This window comes from Hypomesus transpacificus, unplaced genomic scaffold (assembly GCF_021917145.1).
Source record: "Hypomesus transpacificus isolate Combined female unplaced genomic scaffold, fHypTra1 scaffold_118, whole genome shotgun sequence".
Lineage (NCBI taxonomy): Eukaryota > Metazoa > Chordata > Actinopteri > Osmeriformes > Osmeridae > Hypomesus > Hypomesus transpacificus.
The window spans coordinates 418,200-444,377 of NW_025813701.1; the positions used below are offsets into that span (position 1 = coordinate 418,200).

The following is a 26,178-nucleotide window of genomic DNA, read 5'->3' on the forward strand; positions in this document are numbered from 1 at the left end:
AGTAGTGGTAATGGGACACGGTGTATAGTTTATCTCACATATGCCAAACAAATAGTTTTTGTTGACACAAAGTGTCCCACAGACTGATACCTGTTTGAGGAGCTGCCTCTTCTTTTCCTCGTCCATCTCGTCACGAGCCTGTAGCTCATGGTTGCACTGTGCCCTCAGTGCTTGGTAGTTGACCTCCAGACGCAACTTGGCATCCTCTGCCACCTGCAGCTCGTCCTCCAGCTCCTCCATCTGGACGCGCATCTCCTCCACCAGCGCCTCCAGGCTGCCCTTGGCCTTCTCCAGTTCGTGGACCTGGGGGAGGTAGACAGGGCTTTAAGTTAGCACCCGCTAACATATTCGGGCTTGGGGTGTAACGCAATCACTCTATACACCCAGTAGTGTAGAACAGTAGTCTTCTCTAAAGACATCTGAAATAATTCATTGCAATGTGAGTGACAATACAAACCTATGACCCTACAACTCTCATAAGCACTAATTGTGTACAGTGTTTGATTCTAGCCCATTTGTGTCAGACCTGTTGCCTTGTGCTTGCGCACCGCACCGACAGCGTGTACAAGATAGGCTACAATGGGGTGGCACATAACAGGTGCAAGAAAACCTGGAGAGCAGACGTCAACACCCAAGAGAAAAATTGGTGATATAACAATAAAATGGTGGCATGCTGAGTGGCTAGTAACTTTAAAAGTGGTAGAGGATGAGCAAAGGGGAGGATGGTAGAGGATTGGCAAAGGGGAGAATAGTAGAGGATAGGAGGAGAGAGGAAGGGAGAAAAGAATAGGGAAGCACCTCTCTAATGCTGCCTATGTGCCAATTCAGCCCCCCATTGTCTTCTAGAAAGGAAAGGTGCATGTCTCACATTCTTGCCCACGTCATCCTTGGAGCTGATCAGGTCCTCCATCTCGGCACGGAGGGCCTTATTGCTCTTCTCTGCCTCCTCCTGGGTGCGGCGCATCTCATCCAGCGCACGTCCCAGTGCCAGAGCCTGCGTCTCCTTCTCCCGGGCCTCCGCCTCCGCCCGGTCTCTCTCCTCGCCGCACTTGGCCGACACAGAACGCTCCTCCGCCAGCAACTAATGGACAAGGGTGGAGGGAGAGGGGAGTCATGGGGGGAGGGAGAGGAGGAGGATGATATTGTGGAATGGGAAGACACATAGTTAGAGGAGGAGAGAAACACCTGGAAAAAAAAGAAGTTGCTGACTGAGAGTGACTGTCACTGCGCCATTTAAAGCCATTGTTTTAAATGTTGTTACCATAAAACAAAGTTACAACATATAGCAGAAAACAAACAGCAAAAATATCAAGAGCTAAATTGCATCACTTACAACTCATGCCACAAACTATTACTAAGCATCTTGCCTGAACAATTAACTTTTCACAAGCCATCACAGACCTGGTCAAACTTCTTTTGCTTCTTCTCTAGGTTGGAAACCAGCTGTCTCTGGTTGTCCAGGTCCATAAGCAGGTCCTCCAGCTCTTGCTGCAGCCGGCCCCTGCTCTTCTCCAGCTTGTCGTAGGCTGACGCCTTTTCCTCATACTCGCCACCTGCTGCCTCTAGTTCCCGCTGCAGGCGCTTCCTTACTTCCTCCAGCTGTTCGACTGTCCCTGACAAATCTTCGAACTTCTTCTTGGCGTCAGACAGCTGGGAAGGAGCAGGGTAATGTGGGATCAGGGTGATAATGTGTTTTAGATGTTTATCCTAATTATTTTAAAACTCTCAAACTGAATCGTGTGGTGAGTAATGACATATTGGTAGTGTCACCTCTTTGTGCATGATGTGGTGGTAACAGTCTGCCTGCCTGGCTACCTGCCTGTCTGTACCAGTACTGACCTGCATGTTGAAGCTGGACACCTGTCTCTCCACGTTCCTTTTGGCCTCCGTCTCCTCCTCCAGCTGCTCCAGCAGGTTGTTCCTCTCGTCCTCCATCTGGCGCAGGCGCCCAGACACACTCAGCTTCTGATGAGTCTCATAAGCCAGCAGCTCCTGGAGACACCGGGGGATGAAAGAACGAAGGCAGAAGGGGGGAGGAGGAGCAGAGGAGGGACAGAGAGAGAGATGCGGATAAATTCTGCATTAGCCACAACATTTACAGCAGAGAAAAGACAAAAAGATCTGTGTTATCTGCAACAATGACTGTGTTTCTCTCTATCACCTGTGCATCCTGCAGCTGAGAGCCCAGGCTGGTCACGACTTTACTCAACTTGATGTTTTTCCCATCTGCCTCACTCAGAAGACTGGTCACACTGTCCAACTCCGCCTGACAGAGAGAGTGAGAAAGAGAGAGAGAAAGAGAAGCGTAAGAGAGAGGGGGGAGGGGAAACGGACACATTTATACTGTAAATGAGAAATTAGATATTAAAAAAAATTACAAATTAAAAGTGATAAAAAGAGGAGGCAGAAAAACAGGGAGAATGAATCGGACTGAACACTTACGGTTATCTTGAAGACTCTATCTCCCAGCTCCCATTTCTGCCTCTCGCTTTCGTCGTGGCGTGACTGCAGGTCAGCCAGCAGGGACTCTACTTTCTTCTTCTTGTGTTCCACTTCCTGCTTAGCGCTGGCCAGTGAGTGGAGGTCTGCACCTAGGTCCAATGAATCCTTCTCCAGGGCCTGTTTTGCCTTCTCCAGGCTGGCCCTGACCTAGAGGATGGAGGGATGAGGAGAGGGAGAGAAAGAGGTGGAGAAAAAGTGATCATAGGGGTTAACTGGGCTCAGATCTACCTTTTGGGGGGCGGTTGAAGTCTAAGTTGAGAGGATGTAATTGAGATTATTGGTGTGTGTCCATTCAGGTAAATATAATTGTTAGTACATAATGTGTGAGTGTGTGTGTATATGTGAGTGTGTATGTGTGTATGAATGTGCACTGTGTACCCTCTTGGCCTGCTCCAGCTGTTCACTCAGTTCCTCCACAGCCTGGGTGTGTTTCTGTCTCATGTCCTGGACCTGGGCTTCGTGACTGCGCACCTCCTCCTCCATGGTCTTCTTCAACATGATGACTTCCTGCTCGCGCTTTGCCCTGGAAGTGACAACATCCATTCATAGTGACAGAGTACACATTGGGCATCACAAATGCACAGATTACTGGCCAAGTATACCCAAGGTGTCCTTTAGTCTTTTCACAAGTTCAATCAGACCACCACCTCTTAAATAAAACATTTCTGTCCGGTTATGAATGATTAGTATATGGTCATGGGCATGCAGTCATTGTGAGGTCACCACAGGACCATGACCCTGCGTTTCTGACCTGAGCTCCTGCTGGAAAGCAGTGGTGTCCAGGGTGTCCTCCAGCTCAGAGCGCAGGGCATTCAGCTCCTCCCCCAGGTCCCGGCGGGCAGCCTCGGCTTTCCCCCTCGCCCCTCTCTCTGCCTCCAAGTCCTCCTGCAATTCTCCCAACAGGGCTTCCAGCTCCCGCACCCGCTTGACCGTCATCGCGCACTGCCCGCTCTCCTCTTCCAGACTGGCTCCAAAAGAAAGAAGGGAGGAGGAGAGGGATGTAGGGGGATAGGAAGGGAGGGGAAGAAACACAGAGATAGAAAGATAGTCACAAGGACAGCTGGTAGAGAGACATTTTTCAACATTCACTGTTAGCATGTTTATAGCTTGCTGTGTTACACCTCAAGATAGTGACATGTTTCTAGCTGGAGGTGTTATGAAGCTTAGCTCGAGTTCAGTCAGGCAAGACCGAACTCTGCATGCTCAGGCCATACACTTTAAGTCTCACTAATGTGTATGTCTCACTCCCGACGCTACGCATGCTCTCTCCTTTCCCTCTACCTCAATGCCTGCACTCTCAATGGGATTCTATCAATTAGCACAATGACCTCCCTTCTCCGCTAGCCTATTATACCACTGCCGTATCTTTAAATGTTTCTCTGCCTGTTAAGTTTGTCCATGCTACCACTGTGAGCGACCCTCCACCTCCCCGTCGTGCTCTTTTCTGGCTGGGTCATCGGCTAGCGCCACTGCCACCAGTGCCTGGACTCCATGGGGGGATTTCTCTACGGCTGCAGGGCTGATGCCCATTGATCATTGTTTTTCCCATGGGGTTAAGTCTCAAACACCTGTTGTTAAATCCGGCATCTTTTGTCAAATAAATATCACTTCATTCACCCCCAAGACTCTCCTGATTGAAATACCATTTAGCATGTTTATTAGCCTGGCTGCCAGCCCAACTTAGCCCCACCTACAAAAAAAATTGGTCAGGAAGTTGGGTCTGGAGGGGCTCGTATTGGGGACAAACTATATCTGGACCAGGAGCTGGTCGGACCAATGAATTGTCAGGGTGGGCTTTATACGATGATGGACATATGATCAACAGTAACGTAATCAACAACGTCACGAAAGAGCGCTTGGGTTGAATTTGTTTTCAAAAACAACATTTTACGTTGCTCTGATTGGTTGTAGGTCTATCCAATTGAGCGAAGAGGCATTTGTTATTTCTGACTAGAATTATGAGTATGACAACGTCAGGCTACATGTTTATAGCTTGAGGGGCGACAACATTTAGCATGTTCCAAGCTTGTGGTACAGATTTGGCTACAGATCCTAGCCAGCTGACTCAGTGTTTTTTACCGAGCCTGCGTGGCCTGCAATTCCTCCTCTTTTGCAACAAGCTGGGACTTGAGCTCGGCTATCTGGGCCTGTAGGTCGGTTAGCTGCTCCTGGAGGTCAGCCAGCTCCCCTTCCAGCTTCCGCTTGGCCTTCTCCACATCCTGTCTTCCTTTCTCTTCTTTCTTCATTCGCACTGGAACACATAGGTACAGTGCATCAGGATGCAATTAAATGCATTTAAATAACTACAGAAAATAATATATATTACAAGATTAAAGCTATGCAGGCCATATGCTGGGTCACCACCTAATACACCCTATTTCACCAAAATAGGGTGTATTAAATTAGTAGGGTCTAAAAGTTCAAGGAGGGGTCAAGGATCAGAAACTGACCCTCCAGGTCAGAAATCATGGACTCATGTTTGTTTTTCAGCTTGGTCAAGTTCTTAGATTTTTCCTCCTCCTCTGCAAGGTTGGAGCTCAAATCCGCCACTCTCTCTTCTAGAAGCGCCTGCTCCTAAATAAAGGAGTAGAATAATGGCATAGTGATTAAGGGTGATGACACACCCACACACACACACATAAAAAACATGCAAACACCCTTCCACACACATACACGCACCTTGAGTAGTTTGTTGTTCTGGTCCACCATGACCAGAATGTCCTCTTCTAGTTTCTTGACATTGTCCTCGGTGGTGACCTTCTCCAGTTGCAGCTTCTGCCGGGCATCCTCCTCCCCAGCCAGCTGGGCCTCCAAGTCCTGCCACAGAACCAGAGATAAGAAGATAGAGAACATTGTATTTTCTATTGTTAACAGCTATACTAGTATCTATTGATATCAATAGTGATGTAAGCTCACTCAGACACAAACATCACCAAAAATGTATGTACCCACAAGCCCATTTGCACGTTTACATACTCTTTTCAAAACTGTTAAATTTATTCTAAGCATAACTGAATAGATAACAACAATTTGCTACATTTCTATAGTAATTTTGAAACGTATTCTTACTCAGAAAAGTGAAATACTATCAAAACAATTAGATCAATTAACTCCTCTCCTGGAAGCAATGAAAGCTGGTTGCCAGGACATATCGGCAGAAGATAGTCAGGGATGGACGAGTCATACCAAAAGGTTTTTTCATAGCTGTATTGCCCAAGATTACACACAATATTATGTGCATGAGAACCTGTGGCCAAATGTAAGTAGGGGTGGAACGGTACATGTATTCGTACCAAACCGTACGGTACGGGCGTCACGGTTTGGCTCGTGAAATTGCAGAGAGAATACACGGTATAAAAATTAAATATAGCTGCAAGCAGCAATGGAGGGGCCAAGCAGTCCAGAGCAGGACATGGCCTCCATAGCACTTGCGCAACAATTAAGTCACAACAACCTGTTGCACTCATGCGACACACCAAGTTTGGTTGAAATATCTGTTTGCGTTCCAAAGTAGTGAGTGTTCAAAGTGGTTTTTTTTCTGGTATAACACCACAGGCCTCCTCTGCTCCTCGTGGGAACAATGGAACCCAAGTTTGGTGACAATCGCACAAATGGTTGCTGAGTTACGCTCTCACGTGTCTTTTGCGGCTTCGCCGCCGCCTTTGATCGTCTCTACCGAACAAACGGTTTTGAAAATGGAAAATCCATCCCGACACCTTTGTGAAGCTTGGTCTGAAGATCATCTGTGCCAAATTTAGTAAACATTGGACAACATTTGGGGCGTGTAAAAGGTTTTTACACTTTTCCATGATATCCAAAATGGCGGCCGCGTCAATTTGGTTGTTATGAAATATTATCGATGGTCAAGTTTGATATCTAACAAGACATCAACCGACAAAGAAATTACTTTATTAAGGTAAACACTTCAACAGTTATTAGCCAAAACACGTTTATGCTTCCGGTCACGCCCCCCTTTAGTCACATGACACAATTTTTGGAGGACATACTCAGAATAAGGTTCCGAGTAGGCATATCAAATTTGGTGTCACTGCCTCAAAGAACTGCTGAGATAAGACTTAATTTCCTGTTTGGTGTCTATTCTGCTGAATTTTGATTGGCTCTCATGGACAAACGGTTGTGGGGATCAAAATGCTCTACCATAACTTTTGTGCGGCTTGGTCTGAAGAGCATATCTGGTAATTTTGAAGAAGATTTGACAAAAATTGTAGGAGGAGTAGGCTTTCAGAGGTTTTTGATAAAACCGGAAATAGCGGAAAATCTATATAACCGGAAATTGACGCCATGGTGTGCATTGAACTCGGCTTGATCCAGGGAATCCAATGGTACCTCATTTTTGAAAATGGGTTATACGGTTCAAAAGTTGCGTGTGTAAACACAAGTCCAACTTTGACCCGTTGGTGGCGCTAGAGTGCCCAAGTATGGGACATGAAACTTGGTGAATTGGACCAAGGGACTGTCCCCAATGAGTGTGCCAAATTTCACAACTTTCGACCAAGCGCTTATGGGGGCTGCCATAGACACCCAGTCCTACGAAGAATAATAATAAATATAGCTGCAAGCAGCAATGGAGGGGCCAAGCAGTCCAGAGCAAGACATGGCCTCCATAGCACTTGTGCAACAATTAAGTTACAACAACCTGTTGCACTAATGCAACACACCAAGTTTGGTTGAAATATCTGTTTGCGTTCCAAAGTAGTGAGTGTTCAAAGTGTTTTTTTTTTCTGGTATAACACCACAGGCCTCCTCTGCTCCTTGTTGGAACGATGGAACCCAAGTTTGGTGACAATCGCACAAATGGTTGCTGAGTTACGCTCTCACGTGTCTTTCGCGGCTTCGCCGGCGCCTTTGATCGTCTCTACCGAACAAACGGTTTTGAAAATGGAAAATCCATCCCGACACCTTTGTGAAGCTTGGTCTGAAGATCATCTGTGCCAAATTTAGTAAACATATGACACAATTTGGGGCGTGTAAAAGGTTTTTACACTTTTCCATTAAATCCAAAATGGCGGCCGCGTCAATTCGGTTGTTATGAAATATTATCGATGGTCAAGTTTGATATCTCACAAGAAATCAACCGACAAAGAAATTACTTTATTAAGGTAAACACTTCAACAGTTATTAGCTAAAACACGTTTATGCTTCCGGCCACGCCCCCTTTTAGTCACATGACACAATTTTTGGAGGACATACTCAAAATAAGGTTCCGAGTAAGCATATCAAATTTGGTGTCACTGCCTCAAAGAACTGCTGAGATAAGACTTCATTTCCTGTTTGGTGTCTATTCTGCTGATTTTGATTGGCTCTCACGGACAAACGGTTGTGGGGATCAAAATGTTCTACCATAACTCTTTTGCGGCTTGGTCTGAAGAGCATATCTGGTAATTTTGAGGATATTTGACAAAAATTGTAGAAGGAGTAGGCTTTCAGAGGTTTTTGATAAAACCGGAAATAGCGGAAAATCTATATAACCGGAAATTGACGCCATGGTGTGCATTGACCTCGGCTTGATCCAGGGAATCCAATGGTACCTCATTTTTGAAAATGGGTCATACGGTTCGAAAGTTGCGCGTGTAAACACAAGTCCAACTTTGACCCGTTGGTGGCGCTAGAGTGCCCAAGTATGGGACATGAAACTTTGTGATTTGGACCAGGGGACTGTCCCCAATGAGTGTGCCAGATTTCACAACTTTCGACCAAGCGCTTATGGGGGCTGCCATAGACACCCAGTCCTAAGAATAATAATAATAATAATAATAATACTAACAATAACAATAGGTGCCTCGCAGCTTCGCTGCTTGGCCCCTAATAAATATAGCTGCAAGCAGCAATGTGGTGGCCAAGCAGTCAAATGACCCATAAAACACTTTAGAAATCCTTAGAACAGGGTTCCGAGTGCATGCAGCAAGTCTGGTGTGAATCCATCAAAAATTTGCTGAGATACGACCCAACTTCCTGTTTGATGGCTTAATTGCACATTTTGATTGCCTGTACCGGGCAAACGGTTGTGAAAATCAAACAATCATGTGATGGCCTTTGTGAGGCTTGGTCTGAAGATAATCTCTGCGAAATTTGGTGAAGATTGGACAACATGTGTATGAGGAGTAGAGAAAAAACGTTTTTCAATGAATTCAAAATGGCGGCCGCATCAATTCGGCTATTATCACAAATGATGATGGGTCACACAGGGGACGTCCCAAGATATCATGAAACAAAGGAATCACTTAATAAAGGCAAACAAATCAACAGTTATTGGCCAAAACACATTTTTGCTTCCCGCGGCCACGCCCAGTAATGACATGACACCAAATTCATTGGACAGCCTCAAAAGAGGGTTCCGAGTCATCACACCAGGTTTGGGGTTGATTTCTTAAAGATTAGCCGAGATATGATCCAACTTCCTGTTTGGTTGCTTTGTTGCCAATTTTGATTGGCTGTACCGGACAAACGGTTTTGAAAATCAAATATCCTTTGATAACTTCTGTGAGGGTTGGTCTGATGATGATGTGTGCCAATTCTGGTGAAGATTTTACAAAAATTGAGGGAAGAGAAGCAAAAAAACGTTTTTTCACAAAATTCATTCAAAATGGCAGAAAATCTATATAACCGGAAATTGACGCCATGGTGTGCGTTGAACTCGTCTCGATCCAGGGAATCCAACGGTACCTCATTTTTGAAAATCGGTCATACGGTTCAAAAGTTACGTGTGTAAACACAAGTCCAACTTTGACCAGTTGGTGGCGCTAGAGTGCTCCAATGGGAGACAAGGAACTTGGTGAATATAAAGAGGGGACTGTGCTTAATGAGTGTGCCAAATTTCACAACTTTTTACCATACGGTTCTAGGGGCTGCTATAGACTCCAATGACAGAAGAAGCGTAATAATAATAAATATAGCTGAAAGCAGCAATGTGGTGGCCAAGCAGTCAAATGACCCATAAAACACTTTAGAAATCCTCAGAACAGGGTTCCGAGTGCATGCAGCAAGTTTGGTGTGAATCCATCAAAGATTTGCTGAGATACGACCCAACTTCCTGTTTGATGGCTTAATTGCACATTTTGATTGCCTGTACCGGGCAAACGGTTGTGAAAATCAAACAATTATGTGATGGCCTTTGTGAGGCTTGGTCTGAAGATAATCTCTGCGAAATTTGGTGAAGATTGGACAACATGTGTAGGAGGAGTAGAGATAAAACGTTTTTCAATGAATTCAAAATGGCGGCCGCATCAATTCGGCTATTATCACAAATGATGATGGGTCACACACGGGACGTCCCAAGATATCATGAAACAAAGGAATCACTTAATAAAGGCAAACAAATCAACAGTTATTGGCCAAAACACATTTCTGCTTCCTGCGGCCACGCCCAGTAATGAAATGACACCAAATTCATTGGACAGCATCAGAAGAGGCTTCCGAGTCATCATACCAAGTTTGGTGTTGATTTCTCAAAGATTAGCTGAGATATAATTCAACTTCCTGTTTGGTTGCTTTGTTGCCGATTTTGATTGGCTGTACCGGACAAACGGTTTTGAAAATCAAATATCCTTTGATAACTTCTGTGAGGGTTGGTCTGATGATGATGTTTGCCAATTTTGGGGAAGATTTGACAAAAATTGAGGGAAGAGAAGCAAAAATACGTTTTTTCACAAAATTCAAAATGGCAGAAAATCTGTATAACCGGAAATTGACGCCATGGTGTGCGTTGAACTCGTCTCGATCCAGGGAATCCAACGGTACCTCATTTTTGAATATCGGTCATACGGTTCAAAAGTTACGTGTGTAAACACAAGTCCAACTTTGACCAGTTGGTGGCGCTAGAGTACTCCAATGGGAGACATGAAACTTGGTGAATATAAAGAAGGGACTGTGCTTAATGAGTGTGCCAAATTTCACAACTTTTTACCATACGGTTCTAGGGGCTGCCATAGACTCCAATGACAGAAGAAACGTAATAATGAATATAGCTGCAAGCATCAATGAGGTGGCCAAGCAGTCAAATGACCCATAAAACACTTTAGAAATCCTCAGAACAGGGTTCCGAGTGCATGCAGCAAGTTTGGTGTGAATCCATCAAAGATTTGCTGAGATACAACCCAACTTCCTGTTTGATGGCTTAATTGCATATTTTGATTGCCTGTACCGGGCAAACGGTTGTGAAAATCAAACAATCATGTGATGGCCTTTGTGAGGCTTGGTCTGAAGATAATCTCTGCCAAATTTGGTGAAGATTGGACAACATGTGTAGGAGGAGTAAAGAAAAAACGTTTTTCAATGAATTCAAAATGGCGGCCGGATCAATTCTGCTATTATCACAAGTTATCATGTATCACACACGGGATGTCCCAGCATATCATGAGACAAAGGAACCACTTAATAAAAGCAAAAAAATCAACAGTTATTGGCCAAAACACATTTTTGCTTCCTGCGGCCACGCCCAGTAATGACATGACACCAAATTCATTGGACAGCCTCAGAAGAGGGTTCCGAGTCATCACACAAGGTTTGGGGTTGATTTCTTAAAGATTAGCTGAGATATGATCCAACTTCCTGTTGGGTTGCTTTGTTGCCGATTTTGATTGGCTGTACCGGACAATCGGTTTTTAAAATCAAATATCTTTTGATAACTTCTGTGAGGGTTGGTCTGATGATGATGTGTGCCAATTCTGGGGAAGATTTGACCAAAATTGAGGGAGGAGAAGCAAAAAAACTTTTTTTCACAAAATTCAAAATGGCAGAAAATCTATATAACCGGAAATTGACGCCATGGTGTGCGTTGAACTCGTCTCGATCCAGGGAATCCAACGGTACCTCATTTTTGAAAATCGGTCATACGGTTCAAAAGTTACGTATGTAAACACAAGTCCAACTTTGACCAGTTGGTGGCGCTAGAGTGCTCCAATGGAAGACATGAAACTTGGTGAATATAAAGAAGGGATTGTGCTTAATGAGTGTGCCAAATTTCACAACTTTTTACCATACGGTTCTAGGGGCTGCCATAGACTCCAATGACAGAAGAAGTGTAATAATAATAATAATAAGAAAAGGTAGAATCACTTATGTGGCTTCGCCGCTTCGCGGCTTGGCCACCAAATATAGCTGCAAGCAGCAATGGAGGGGCCAAGCAGTCCAGAGCAGGACAAGGCCTCCATAGCACTTGCGCAACAATTAAGTCACAACAACCTGTTGCACTCATGCAACACGCCAAGTTTGGTTGAAATATCTGTTTGCGTTCCAAAGTAGTGATTGTTTACGGTGTTTTTTTCTGGTATAACACCGCAGGCCTCCTCTGCTCCTCGTGGGAACAATGGAACCCAAGTTTGGTGACAATCGCACAAATGGTTGCTGAGTTACGCTCTCACGTGTCTTTTGCGGCTTCGCCGCCGCCTTTGATCATCTCTACCGAACAAACGGTTTTGAAAATGTAAAATCCATCCCGACACCTTTGTGAAGCTTGGTCTGAAGATCATCTGTGCCAAACTTTGTAAACATTGGACAACATTTGGGGCGTGTAAAAGGTTTTTACACTTTTCCATGAAATCCAAAATGGCGGCCGCATCAATTCGGTTATTATGAAAAGTTATCAATGGCCAGGCTTGATATCTCACAAGACATCAACAGACAAAGAAATTACTTTATTAAGTTAAACACTTCAACGGTTATTAGCCAAAACACGTTTATGCTTCCGGCCACGCCCCCTTTTAGTCACATGACACCATTTTTGGAGGACATCCTTAGAATAAGGTTCCGAGTAGGCGTACCAACTTTGGTGTCACTGCTTCAAAGAACTGCTGAGATATGGCTTCACTTCCTGTTTGGCGGCTTTTCTGCAGAATTTGATTGGCTGTACCGGACAAACGGTTTTGAAAATCAAATATCCTTCGATAAATTTTGTGAGGCTTGGTCTGAAGATCATATCTGGTAATTGTGAAGAACATTTGACAAAATTTGTAGGAGGAGTAGGCTTTTAAAGGTTTTTGATAAAACCGGAAATAGCGGAAAATCTATATAACCGGAAATTGACGCCATGGTGTGCATTGCACTCGGCTTGATCCAGGGAGTCCAATGGTACCTCACTTTTGAAAATGGGACATACGGTTCAAAAGTTGCGTGTGTAAACACAACTCCAACTTTGACCCGTTGGTGGCGCTAGAGTGCCAAAGTATGGGACATGAAACTTTGTGACTTGAACCAGGGGACTGTCCCTAATGAGTGTACCAAATTTCACAACTTTCGACCAAGCGCTTCTAGGGTCTGCCATAGACACCCAGTCTTAAGAATAATAATAATAATAATACTACCAATTACAATAGGTGCCTCGCAGCTTCGCTGCTTGGCCCCTAATAATAATAATACTAACAATAACAATAATAAAACTAACAATAACAATAGGTGCCTCGCAGCTTCGCTGCTTGGCCCCTCATTAAACTCGCGTGCAAATTAATAAATGTAATGCGGAACTACTGTAAGATATTCGTGTACTTTAGGGACAATCTGTAGCCCCGCCTTAGCTCTGAAACTGATTGGCGCCGCCACCTGTGTAGCTGAGCTGTGCCTAAGTAAGACAGAGATAGCTAGCAGCAGCAGCAGCACTAAAGATGTAGCCTATGCAACGCTAGTGCTAAATATGAACGTTCTAGTGTAAGTATAGCGAAAAATAGCCTAAACTTTCCTAGACTTTTAGCTGCGGTACTAATGCTGAGGGCTCGCTGATATTGCTGTCTTACTACTAGAACGTGCATTTAGTCTAGCAGACGCTTTTATCCAGAGCGTAGTATATGAGTTGTTGCTAACGTGTGCTGATGTTGTACACACCCAATAAATTCCAAATTTCTTGGCCTCTCTAGTTTCTACTCTGCCACGACCTTCTGTAGCTTCTCAGCTAGGTGAGTGCTTGTGTGCTGCTCATACAGGGGCCGTGTCTGTAGAATTGACGCTTTCATTTCTCACTCAGTCAATAAAATGAGCAGTCACCGTGAGTTAGCTTTCGGTAGCACGAGAAGTCCAACCATCTGTCGTTAGTGAAACGGAGGGTGCAGCTGACAACTCGCGCTCCATCAACGTCCGTCTTTTGTTGTCTATGTAAGGCAACGATTCCCAACCTGGGGTTCGCGACCCCCACTAGGGGTCGCTAAAGATTTCTTAGGGGTCGCCCTGCAAGCTCTCTCTAGTTCGAGAGTGTAAAGAGGAAGAAATAATACACAAATAAAACTGTTAAACATCATAAATAAATACAAATTATTGCAAGTATAATAAGTGTGTAAGCTATATGAAAAGAAACGTTTTTATTAACATCAAGATCTTTTTGTTAGTGCTGTGTATCGAGAGTGGAAATCAGAGAAGTGGCTAAAAAAGACGCGGCAAATTCAAACGGCTAGTTCTACCAAAGAGTATAGAAGCACTGAAGCAACTAGAAGTGCTATACTCTTTGGTTCTAATGCAACTCTCAAGACAACATAGCGACTATAGTAAAACAAACGATTATGGCAAAGCGTCAGGGAGAAAAGAAAGATGTAGGCCTATGCGCCCCCCAAAAAAAAGGATTTATTTGGAGAATTATCTTGAATTTGGTTTTATTGAAGCCATGGATAAAGTGAAAATCGAGTGTGTCATGTGTGGTGAGAAGCTAGCAAATGAAAGCATGAAGCCCTGCAAACTGAAGAGGCACCAGAGCACCAAACACCCACAGACAATCGGTAAACCCAGGGAATTTTTCCTTAGAAAAAAAGAACTGGTTACATCAGACAGGCCCCAGAACATCAGAGATGTTTTTACTAAAGCTGGAAATGAAAACAAACAGGCAACTGTTGCGTCTTTTGAGTGCGCTCTCCTAATTGCCAAAACCAAAAAGCCACACACCATCGGGGAAACTCTGATTAAACCCGCTTGTGTAAAGATGGTAGAAATAATGTGCGGCGCACAGGTGGCTTCCAAACTTAAAACTGTACCTTTATCAAATAATACCGTAAAAAAGAGAATCAACAGAATGGCAGATGATGTTGAGAAGACATTAGTTGAAAAGTTAAAGACGTACTCATTTTCTATCCAACTTGATGAAACCTCTACTGTGGCAGATGAAGCAGTACTCATTGCATATGTACAGTACATTGAAGACGCAGAAATAAAGCAGGACATTCTTCTGTCTACTAATTTGTCAACTACGACACAGGGAGAAGATATTTTCAATGCGATCGATACGTACTTTACCAAGCAAAACATTCCCTATAATAATTGAGTTGCGTGCTGCACAGATGGAGCTGCTTCAATGATGGGGAAAAATAAGGGCTTTAATGCACGAGTAAAGGAAAAGGCTCCTCACTGTCTTGTGTTTCACTGTATGATACACCGTCAAGCCCTGGCCAGCAAACACCTCTCTGATGAGCTGAATGAAACACTCAATACCGTTGTTAAAATAGTCAACTTTATTAAAGCCCGTCCACTGAACAAACGAATCTTTGCAGAACTGTGTGAAGATGAGGCCCATCAGACACTCCTCCTTCATACCGAAGTGCGCTGGCTATCAAAGGGAAAAGTGTTGGTTCGTTTTATTGAACTGAAAGAAAAAATAAAGGAATTCCTGAAACTGAACAACCAGAAACTGTATGACCAAATGACCTGTGAATTTCTTACTAGAACGTCATACCTGGCTGACATATTCAGCCTATACAATGAAACAAACAAGCGCATGCAGGGCGCAGATGCAAACATCCTGGAATGCAAGGAAATCCTTGACGCGTTCCTGCAAAAAGAGGAATTCAGAAAGAATAAACTGCTGAAACATGACCTACAACACTTTCCATCACTTCTCAAACATACTCATGGAAAGTGTCCGGAATCCTTGAGCAAAGAGTTCACACGTCACATGGAACTGCTACAAGAGGAGATGAAGTCACGATTCTCGGATGTCAATGAACATGTCGCCAAGTGCGCATGGGTAATGGATCCATTCACCGCAAAAGAGGAGGACGTGGAGTATCTAGAAGCGGAGGATGAGCTTGTGGATGTCAAGACAAATGAGCTTGTGGATGTCAAGACAACCGTTTGTACCCGAACATGGGTACAAACGGTTCTGGCTCGTGAAAGGACCCGACTTTGCGCCAAAGCTTGCACACCATGCCACCACCAGACTCCTCCTGCCATTTGCCACAACGTATCTGTCGGAGACTGCTTTCAGCTCTTTGGTAACCATCAAAACGAAGGCATGCAACAAGTTAGAAGTGCACAATGACTTTCGTTTGGCTGTAACGAAAATCGCACCTGACATCCAATCTCTAGCTCAAGAAATGGAGGCCCAGAGCTCACATTAAATAACCTTATTACACTTTTAAAGGAATTAAAGGAAAGGATAGGCTACAAGGAATTAAAGGAAAACAATTCAAGACATGACAAAATATCAAAATACTTTCGTTAAGGATTTTGAATGTTAAATTATTAATCATTTTGACCCTAATTTCAGAACCTTGATCAATTTTTCAAAACGCCAACACGATTTTCAATTGCATGGATACAATACACATACACTTTAGATCATTTGTTCATTGAACTATAATCATCTGTTCAAAATGACACAACTTAACATCAAAGTATTACAATTTTAAAATGCAATTCACACATAACGTCTGAAATGTCTGTCATTTCCTTACATTACAATGATCTAACTGTCAATTGACACTACTGCTCAAAATGATAAGTAAGTGTTGGATTACTCTTAATGCATAGTTTTATAGAAACTGACATACAATATTCCAAGTTTAGAACATGAAAGTTTCAGTATAACGAGATCCATTGATACCAATTTACCATGAAACATAAACAAATTTGACTAAACCATCATGTTTTCAGATTTGAAAACCAGCAGGTCTGTAGGTATGCCGGCCTTGTAATTGCTTTGTCAATTTACAGCCTTGTACTTGCCCCCATACTCTCCCTTCCTCAACCCTATTGAGGAATTGTTCTTCACATGGAGGTGTACGATAGGCACCCTCATGAACAAGTTACTATTCTCCAGGCCATGGATGAGGCATGCAATTACATCACAGCAGATCAGTGTCAGGCCAGGATTTGCCATGCCTGGAGATTCTTTCAGAGATGTTTGTCATATGAAAACATCTATTGCAATGTGGATGAAAACTTGTGGCCAAATCCACAAGACAGGATTGATGGAAATGTAGGAGAGTAATCAGTCCTTTATTTTGCTTTGTTTGTTTATTTTTTGAGCCAGGCGAGGAACACTGCAGTACATGTTCAAGTACTGCAGCATAGTTTTCTTTTGTAGCTAATTATGCTTGCTTTAAAAAAAATAAAAAATAATCCAGTACCAAATGTAAGAGATATATCTGTAATATCACATTACAGGCTGTTCTTTGCCGGTAAGTATGACTTTTATTAATATAACCTCTCTTGAAAAATACGGCATTTTCAATAAATAAAATAATGAATAAAGCCTAATAAAGTTTTAATGATTAAACATGTGCATTCAAAGCACCTCATGTGTCCAACACACAACATGCAGATCCTGTTATCAGTATCCAAATATTGCAAACATTTCCGGCGCTTCAGATTATGCCTGTGACGCCAACAAGCAGTATGAATTGGTAAGTAATGTATCTCATCGAAAATTGTTAAAAAAAAAAAAAAAAAAAATGCTTATCTAACTAAGTTTAAACCATTAATGTTGTAGCTTTTCGGCTTGCCGCGGGGTATTCTGGGTAACAGGAGCGTTGCCGCTACACAACTATCTAATCAACTTTCCTTTGTCCTACTCTTTACATTTATTCATTTAGCAGAAGCTTTTATCAAAAGCAACTTCCAAGAGAGAGCTCTACTATAAGTGCATTGGTCAATGATCATAAACAACGAGATAGCCCCAAAAAGGCTTTTGCAGGCTTTTGTAGTCTTTGATATTGACTGGTGTATGCTGGGATTGCATTACGTCAACTATCCGAGCTCAGTTCACAATTCAAGGTTATTTTTGGTTTTTGGTCTAAACCAAAAAATATGTTATTAAGTTATTTGTCCGTTGGATGAAAGTAAATATTTGCAAAATAACTGTTAAAATAGCTAGTTTTTATAAAATGAAGTTATGTGTTTTCGTGAACTTTTTCATTTTAGTGTATTTTTAAGTAACAAGATTTGGCTGTAATTCTTATGTAAAATAATAAATGTACAGTTTGCCATTGTCTTTCTATCTGTATTTCCTGCAATTCAGAAATACAGAAAAAAACACACAACATTTTCATTTTTTTACAGTGTATGGTATTTCATGATAAATTCGTTATTTGAACTAATGATTCTGCATGCGCAAGGTGTCTTTAAAGATATGAACATTCAATGCTTTGCTTGAACATGTGACAGTCTGTGTTACAAGTAATGACTATTTTCGAGTTTAATATCTACAGTATGTCTACAGAAAAAGGACATCAAGGTTTGGAAATTAGTGTCAGTGATTGTAAAAAACTATAATATTTGTCAATATGTCATATTGATGCATAATGCATCATGTCTGAATTATTCCTGAAATATATACTGCAATTAATTCTAAACAGTAGAGAGGCGTCATTCTTTTTTGTAAAGAGATTTTACAAACAATAACATTGTGTAATGCTACCTGTTGCTAATGTGTTTTAGGTCAATGTTTTATGTGTGACAAAGTGTGCTTGTTGGGTGACAACCTTTTCTAGTGTAATGGAAGAATAATTTGATATGAAGGGGGTCAGATGGCTGAGCGGTTACAGAATTGGGCAAATAATAAGAAGGTTAACAGTTCGATACCGGCCGTGCCAAATTATGTTTTGTCCTTGGGCAAGGCACTTCACCCTACTTGCCTCATGCCCCTGTACTTACTGTAAGTCGATCTGGATAAGAACGTCTGCTAAATGTAAATATGAGACATGTATGAAGTGTTTTGGTAGTTTTAGTGCATTTTGGATGTGGAAATAACTGCTGGCGAAGCTGAAAGTTGGTTAGGAGAACTGTATGAAGAGTTTTGAAAATGTGACGCAAGTATTGAAAAATTGGTCCTTGCGTTTGTAAAAAACTGTGATGTGCTTTTGTTTTTGGTCAAACCCATTATCAACTGAATGGCTGACTACCTTGCTGTTTGACTAAACACGACTACAATTGGTCCTTTTAGCTATCATAAGAGATAGTGAACACAGGAAGCCTTTTTGCCACATTATAACTCACATTCATCCTCTTCCTCCAGAGACACTAATTAGGTCGAACATTTAGTCTCCCACCTGTAGCTGCTGCTCCACATGCCTCTTCTCCTGCTGAAGGCTCTGGCTGCGCTCCTCCTCCTCTTCCAACCGGGCCTCCATTTCATGCAGCACCTCCTCCATCTCCTGCTTCTTTGACTCCAAACGAACCCTCATCTCCTCCGCCTCGGCATATAGCTCTGTTTCTGCATTAAGCTTCTCCTGGAGCTGAGTGTGCTCCTTCTCCAGCTAGGGATAGGAAATGTGTGTGTGTGTCAACTGTTTGTGTGTGTGTCCCTGTGTGTGTCTGGATAAATGCATTTTCATGCATGTGTAACAAAGTTGAATGGGTTAAATTCACTCCTCAGTATAAATACCGCCCACCCGCACTATTGAATAGCTAGCTTTTTGGTGGTGTAGCTGGCTAAAGCTGGTGGTCCGTCACATTCGTAGGTCAGAGGAACCAAGTTGGAACCCTGGTGTGCGCAAGATCAGGAGGACGCAATACACGTGCATCAGATTTACCTGTGTGTGTACTGTATGTGCATATGTGTGTAGACGTACATGTATATCTCTGTGCCACTTGTGTAGGAATGAGTAAGTACATGTGTGTGTCTCACCTGTATGTATTTCTGGGTGATCTCTTTCAGCTCAGTCTGACTCTTCTGTGCCACCTCCTTGGCTTGTTTAAGTTCTTGATCCTTCTGACCCATCTCTTCTTCCTGTCTAGTCACCTGGAGGAGGGGCTTGACCTGGGAATGGACAACAGAGACGTCCAGTCAAAACCCAACCAATGGTAGCGTCACCTAGTGTTATGTGTGATTTTATTCCTTTATTTTGAATGGAGGCTTTAGATTTATCTGGAGTATGTGTGTGACACAGTGTGATGTGTGTGTCTGTGTACCTTGGTGAAGAGCCTCCACCACTGCCAATTCTTGAGTTTGAGGTAGCAAGCACAGTTCCTCTGAATCACCTTCATGGCAGTCAGCTGGGCCTGCCTCTTACTGAACATCCTGCAAGGAAACAGGAGAAAAAAGGGGACTTTTTGTGTGTAAGAAAAATAAATAAAAAGAAGAAAGAGAGATAATGTGCCAGTTAAGTATATGTGTAAGAGACACTGTGTCTAAGTCAGAGTGCAAGCATGAGTGTGTGTGCAGATCCAGTGCATGTGTGCATCTATGTCTCAGTGTGTGTTCTAAAAAGAAGGAGTGTCAGTCGTGTGTGTGTGTATGCATGTGTGTTTGTGTGTGCGTTTGATAGTGTGTGTGAAAATTCCTTACTTGCGAGCCAAGAAGGCTCTGGCTTGCGCCTGGAAGGCAATGGTGACAATGGTGAGTTTAAGGTCCCTCTCCTCCTCCAGCTGGGCCAGCACCCCTGTCCTGAAGAACATCTTGCTCTGACCGATACGGTACAGGTTAGAATCTAGGTCCAGGTGCTTCACCTGGGAGGAGAAGAGAAGAAAGATTCAGTCTAGGGTAAGCCTTAGGAGAACCACTGTGCTTGCAGTAGGGAAAGTTTGTCTAACAAACTGTTTTCCTATTTGGTGATAGGCATGCAGTCTGGTTGAACCTAAAATGTCATGTTGAATGCCAAGACAAAATGTGTTGGGGCAGGAGAAGACATCATCAGTAGCTTTGGGTGGCAAAAATAATAGGTTTACTCTGTTCAACTGATTTAAATAACACTGACCATAACACAGCAAGCCTGTTTCCCATCCATGAAGCCTTTGGGAATGGCATTGGCAGCAAGGATTTCATAGCTGTAAATAGAGAAAGGATTTGTCTGTTCTATTAGAAAAGCCCCCTCCCCCCCCAAAAAAAAAACTGTGAGAGATAACAGTATAGATTGGAGAACTCTTTGCCTATAGAATGTTTACCCAATTACCCCCAAATTATCAAACAAAGCAAGCCTAACCCAAATTCCAACCCTTGCCACAACTAGTTGTTGCAATATAACCAGTTTCATTTGATTACAACTTGACCTTAGTGTATTGTAAACAGTTTTGGAACTACTCATATTCAAGGTCCAGTCTACGAGGGTTCCTCATGAGGGACTTTGGATCCTTACCGTTGACGAAACTCCTGGAACACGATGCGGTTGGGAAATCCCTGCCTGCAAATCCGGATCCCCTCCAGGACCCCGTTACACCTCAGCTGGTCCAGAACCAGGTTGGCGTCCATTTTACCGGCCTGCCAACACAGAGATGTGCAGATAGATGGATGAATGAATGAGATGGATGGCTGTGATGGATGGATGGAATACATGGATGGATGGGATAAATGGATGGATGAATGGTATTGCTGGATGGATGGTATTGCTGGATGGATGGATACATGCTTCATAAACCAATTAATGAGAGAAATAATGCTTATGGAAGGTGGAAGGGAGAACAATGGTTGAGGAAGAGGGTCAAGGTAGCGTAGTATGAGAGCTTGGGTTGGTTCTTTTTTCTTTTTGACAGGAAGGGGTCGGAGGAATGCAAAGGTAAAAGTCCCTTGGGTGATTGGTATGCAGATTAGACGGTTGATTGAGTGAGAAAGACTAAGTGGCTTGGATAAATTGGTTAAGTGCGTAAGTGCAAATGTTTCGCACAAAGGGGAGAGAACAAGAGTCAGTCAGACGGATTGCAAGATTTTCCCTCCATATTTGTATTTGGAAAAAAAGGAAAACAAATGTTTTGATTTGATTTGACAAGAAAGATCCGAGGCAGGTTGCTAGGGAGTAACCCACCATCTTCTTGTGGTTTGGGATGATGCAGCGCACAAAGTTGGGCTGTGTATTGTGCAGGGTGGTCATGAGCTTGCCCAGGGACTCCTTGTAGAGCTGGCCCACCGTGCGGAACATGCCCTTTTTAGACTTGGTGGAGCTGGGGGTAGAGCTCTCTGACATCTTGGTTAGGGTGTCTAGACCCACCACACGGTCAACTGGAGAGAGATAAGGAAAGGGGAACAGTGGGAAAGGGGAGAGACCGGGAGGGATAGGAGATGTAAGTGAGACCGAGAGACACCAACCCTCTCTGCTTCCTCAGTGTCACAACAAACTTAGAAAACATGTATGAACCCAACCAGCTCACCGTCCTTCCACAGGTCCTGGATGAAGGGACTTGAAGAGTTGTTTAGCAGAGCCGTCACGTTGTCATTCAGAGGGTCCATGTTTTTGGTCAGCCAGCTTGCGCCGTTGTAGTCCACCTGGGGAACATGGAGAAATAACTAGTGAGCTTGGAACAGTTCTGGGAAAGATGGCTTCAAAGAAAACACAGTTCCATTTCCGTTTGCTAGCGGTCTGAGGCACCTAAAGGCAGGGGTGATGCTAAGTATTTTGGGCCCCATAAAGAAGTGGCAATTTGCCCTCTCCCCATTTCAGCTTTTTCATACAACATATTTTCATTCCAAGCTTTTCGAGGGCCCTCTCCCCATTGAGGCCTTGGGTAGTGAGTCTGACTTTTCCCCTCACTTTGATGTCCCTGACTACAGGATTGCATGTTTGTATAGAGTTGTTGTTGAAAAAAACATTCAGAATAGCCTTGTATTGAGAAATTGCTAACCATTTAAACTTGGAAAATGCAAACATTGCTGAACATTAGTAAACTGCTTTATAACTGAATCCAACATAAATATAAATCGGTAAATTAATTAGAATCAACATCTGTTTTTACCTTGCCTGCGTAGTGCAACACAGAAAACATGGTCTTGTCCTTCAGGCTTTTGGGCTTGGAGAATTTACAGTGTGTGCTGTGTGTGTTCATCAGCTTCTCCACGAAAGACAGATCTGTGGCCTTAGGGAACCAGCACTCCTCATCCAGCAGAGCCAAGATACCAGGAGGGTTGTTCTGGAGAAAGAGAGAGACAGACAGACAGAGAGAGAGTGAGAAAGAAAGAATATAATTAGAGTGAAAGTGAATAAGAGCTATTCTATCACATTTGGGTTGCACTATTAGCATTCTCAAGTGTGCACTGAAAGTATGTTGTGTACAGTGTGGGTTCATGGGGCAGTATTGTAAACGGGAGAGATGGTCTGACATGAGTATATGTGCATGTTGGGAGCAATATTGTGCGTTTTTGCAAGCGGTGACTGGACCTGACGTGTACTGTCTGTCTATGTGTTTCTCATTATCTGCTCAAGGATCCCCTCCCCCAACCCCCCAAAACCTATCCCTCTCACTCACATCCCTAACTTTCCCCCTCACCCCCCACCCTTTCCCACCCCTCCCTGTGCTGACCGGCCTCTCTATCAGCTCGATACAGGGCTGCAGGTCCAGCCCGAAGTCAATGAAGCTCCACTCGATGCCCTCCCTCTTGTACTCCTCCTGCTCCAGAATGAACATGGTGTGGTTGAACAGCTGCTGCAGGCGCTCGTTGGTGTAGTTGATGCACAGCTGCTCAAACGAGTTGTCCTGCAGGCAGAGGAGGCATATTGACATATGGACAGCAAGTCTACATCAAGGACAACCCAACTGTACTCTTAACTATTGTTTTTTTGTCCATTAGGAACCATGTCAGCAGTTTCATGTAGAAACTATTTTCACCTCTACCAAACTACAACCGCCAATTGTAAGAGCACAAGCTTGTTGTCCATGAGTAGATGCACGCTTCCTTCTGCACGGTGAAACGATTGGCAGGTGTAGTTTGGTCGAAAGAAAGTAGTTCCCACATAATAACTGCTCATAACAACGTCTGTGGTTGATCTTAAGTTAATGGGTCTGGAAAAATACATTGCTCTTGAGCTTTCAAGTTCACAGTAGACATCTTTAAGTCTGATTTCTCAAAAACTCGGCAACTCTCCCAAAAACTGTAACGATAAACAGCACTAAAGGTAGAAGGATTTTGTTACATTTTTGATTAAGGTACAAATCTCACCTCGAAGATCTCAAAGCCAGCAATGTCTAGGATGCCTAGAAAGGAGGAGGACTGGCGTTTAGACTTGTCCAGAGTCTTGTTGACCCTTGCCAGAATCCAGCGAAACAGGCGCTCATACATGGCCTTGGCCAAGGCCTCAATGGCAAAGTCAACCTAGGATGTGGAGGAGAAAGGAAGGAGTAGAGGAGAGAAAAGGAGGAGTAGAGGAGAGAAAGAGAGGGGAGTGAAGGAGAGATAGGGAGAATTGGAGGAGAAAGAGGGAGGAGTGGATGGAGGAGATGGACAGAAAGGATGATAAAGGGACAGAGGAGAGAAGAAAGGGGAGCCAGAGGGAGAGTGAGGGAGGTAAGAGGAAGATGAAAAAGGCAAATGAAATGGGAATGAGACACTTGTTACTGATTCCTGATTGTAAAGTTCAGGGTTTGAAATGGAGAGTAAAGGAAGATGGACACAACAAATGTACCTGTTCCTTGGTCTGGGCCTTCTGCACTACTTCCCTGGCCACTTTGATGCGGGGAGTGAGGATGGCACGGGTAAAGTCTGTCACATTGATTCCTTGCAAGTGGCACACTTTCTGGGCCGCTGGAAGGAGAGAGGGAGAGAGACAGAGAGAGATGGAGACAGAGATAATAAGAGAGAGAAAGAAAAAGAAAGATGAAAGATAGGTAGAGATACGGAGAGAGCGAGAGAGAAAGAGAAAGAGAGAACATGTTGAAAAGGTGGAGAGAGAGAAGTGGAAAGAAATATGGATAGGGGAAATATGAGATAATAGAAATTGTGGGAAAAAGAGACTAGAGCCAGGTAAGGATAGCCTTGAAATGTCACCTGTGTATCCTATGGTATCCTTGGTGTCACCTGTGTATTCTGTTACCTGTGCTGTCACCTGTGTTTCCTGTCCTACCTGTGTTGTCACCTGTGTTATATGTGTTGTCACCTATGTATCCTATGTTATCTGTGAGTCCTACCTGTGTTGTCAGGCATGGTAGCCTGCTCATTGTTCCTCTCCTTCTTGAACTCGATGTTCCCCAGCTGCAGCACGGTGGAACATACCTTCAGCATCCCTAAATGTGACCAGAAAATGTGCACATTAAGATGCGTGTTTTATTCGTTAATATATTATACTGTATATTAATATAATATGTGTAAAATGTTATATTAAATAGGTATAAGCAGAGGGAGAGAGAAAGGATGAAAGGATAAGAAAATAGAGTAGAGATCCCTCGATCCCTTACCAATCCTCTCATCTTCAGTGAAGCCCATGATCTCCATGGCCTCCAGAGTCTCATGAAACATCTTGCCATCGTCCTGGCCTGGCACCTCCACATGGCCTGCCACCAGGAACCTGTAGTTCCCAAAGCCCTCCAACAGCAGCTCCTCTGTGTGTACACACCCACACACAGGTTTGTTTTATTATGCAAGGGAGGACCCACAATTCACTCCCCAAATCATTGGGGACCTTAACCCTTAATGTGATTCTTACCCTAAACCCCCTTAAACAACCCTAGAAAGAACACGAAGTTGCGGGGAACAATGTTATTTTTTTCCTAGTTTTCTGTCATTGTGGGGACCATAGGTCACAAGTTAAACAAAACCACACATAGACAAACACATACACACCATGCGACAGCACACTCACAGATAGCATTTCTTGGTCAACAACCTATAATCAAGGGCCTAGGGTTTTCCATGGTCATATACAATCACTAGGGGGACATAACCTGGCCACTGGCCCTTCAAAATGGCTCATCGCAGCCAAATTGATCAGACGGAGCCTCTGTCCTCTGTCCTGAGCCTTAGTTCTCACCACATAACTTGTCTTTGGCTCCGTCCACCATGTAATAGAAGATATGGAAGGCCCTCTCAATTTTACCCTGCCGGATACAGCGAGACTTCTCCAGCAGGTCTGACGGTCAGGAGATGGTTAAAGAGAATCCACCATGTAAAATAGGTGTTTATGTTTTGGCTTTAGATTTTTTGGGGGGGATTTTATTTTGCACTGTGCCTGCTAAATACAGAATATTGTTTTACTCTAATCATTAAAAGACAGCACTGTTAGAACAATGTACATTTGGTCCTTAATTTTCAGTTGTACTTTTTACATGCACTGTTTGTATGTTGCATTAGGTATATTAAATAAATAAAATGTCAAATGTAATAATATACACAGTCATACATTTGTACAAAGTGTGTGTTAGTGCTATGTGTTTGCTGTTGATCTTTTCAGAGGATACAAGTATCGATGTTGGCCCCAACAATATACCCTGTCACGTCAAAGTTGAGCTTAATGAATTTGCCCTGTGAGGATAAAGTTCAGATGAGGAAACTTGAGACTCATACATACATTTCAATTACAGCAGAGTAGATCATTTTTTTATAATTGCTATTTGGTCAGTGCATTGAGCATTACGAATCGAGAAGAGTTGTCATTCTTGATGGTCTTGGCATTTCCGAAGGCCTCCAGGATGGGGTTGGCCTGAAGAAGCTGCTTCTCTAGCTCTCCCTGTGGGCCCGGAAAGATGCTTGCTGTGTTACATTATGTAATGATAAGACTGTGCACACATGCATGTACAAAATCACATAAACACACTCACACACACACATAGTGC

General features: G+C 43.3%; 1 protein-coding gene across 4 annotated transcripts in view; it reads right to left on the reverse strand.

Annotated features, from left to right (window-relative positions):
- Positions 1-26,178, reverse strand: part of LOC124488066 (myosin-11-like) — a 63,225-nt gene that overhangs the window by 30,673 nt on the left and 6,374 nt on the right. For all 4 annotated transcript variants that reach the window (XM_047050534.1, XM_047050533.1, XM_047050535.1 and 1 more), the window contains 28 exons: positions 25,980-26,072; positions 25,804-25,867; positions 25,377-25,475; positions 24,805-24,948; positions 24,538-24,633; positions 24,036-24,154; positions 23,573-23,725; positions 22,936-23,109; positions 22,372-22,545; positions 21,790-21,904; positions 21,447-21,640; positions 20,784-20,905; positions 20,406-20,475; positions 19,997-20,157; positions 19,621-19,729; positions 19,337-19,468; positions 18,759-18,965; positions 5,182-5,319; positions 4,953-5,076; positions 4,582-4,753; positions 3,254-3,466; positions 2,881-3,025; positions 2,443-2,649; positions 2,162-2,266; positions 1,840-1,992; positions 1,402-1,650; positions 869-1,081; positions 91-303 (listed from right to left, as the gene is read on the reverse strand). In XM_047050534.1, the coding sequence (XP_046906490.1) occupies positions 91-303; positions 869-1,081; positions 1,402-1,650; positions 1,840-1,992; positions 2,162-2,266; positions 2,443-2,649; positions 2,881-3,025; positions 3,254-3,466; positions 4,582-4,753; positions 4,953-5,076; positions 5,182-5,319; positions 18,759-18,965; positions 19,337-19,468; positions 19,621-19,729; positions 19,997-20,157; positions 20,406-20,475; positions 20,784-20,905; positions 21,447-21,640; positions 21,790-21,904; positions 22,372-22,545; positions 22,936-23,109; positions 23,573-23,725; positions 24,036-24,154; positions 24,538-24,633; positions 24,805-24,948; positions 25,377-25,475; positions 25,804-25,867; positions 25,980-26,072 (4,158 nt within the window). The remainder of the gene's footprint in view (positions 1-90; positions 304-868; positions 1,082-1,401; positions 1,651-1,839; positions 1,993-2,161; positions 2,267-2,442; positions 2,650-2,880; positions 3,026-3,253; positions 3,467-4,581; positions 4,754-4,952; positions 5,077-5,181; positions 5,320-18,758; positions 18,966-19,336; positions 19,469-19,620; positions 19,730-19,996; positions 20,158-20,405; positions 20,476-20,783; positions 20,906-21,446; positions 21,641-21,789; positions 21,905-22,371; positions 22,546-22,935; positions 23,110-23,572; positions 23,726-24,035; positions 24,155-24,537; positions 24,634-24,804; positions 24,949-25,376; positions 25,476-25,803; positions 25,868-25,979; positions 26,073-26,178) is intronic.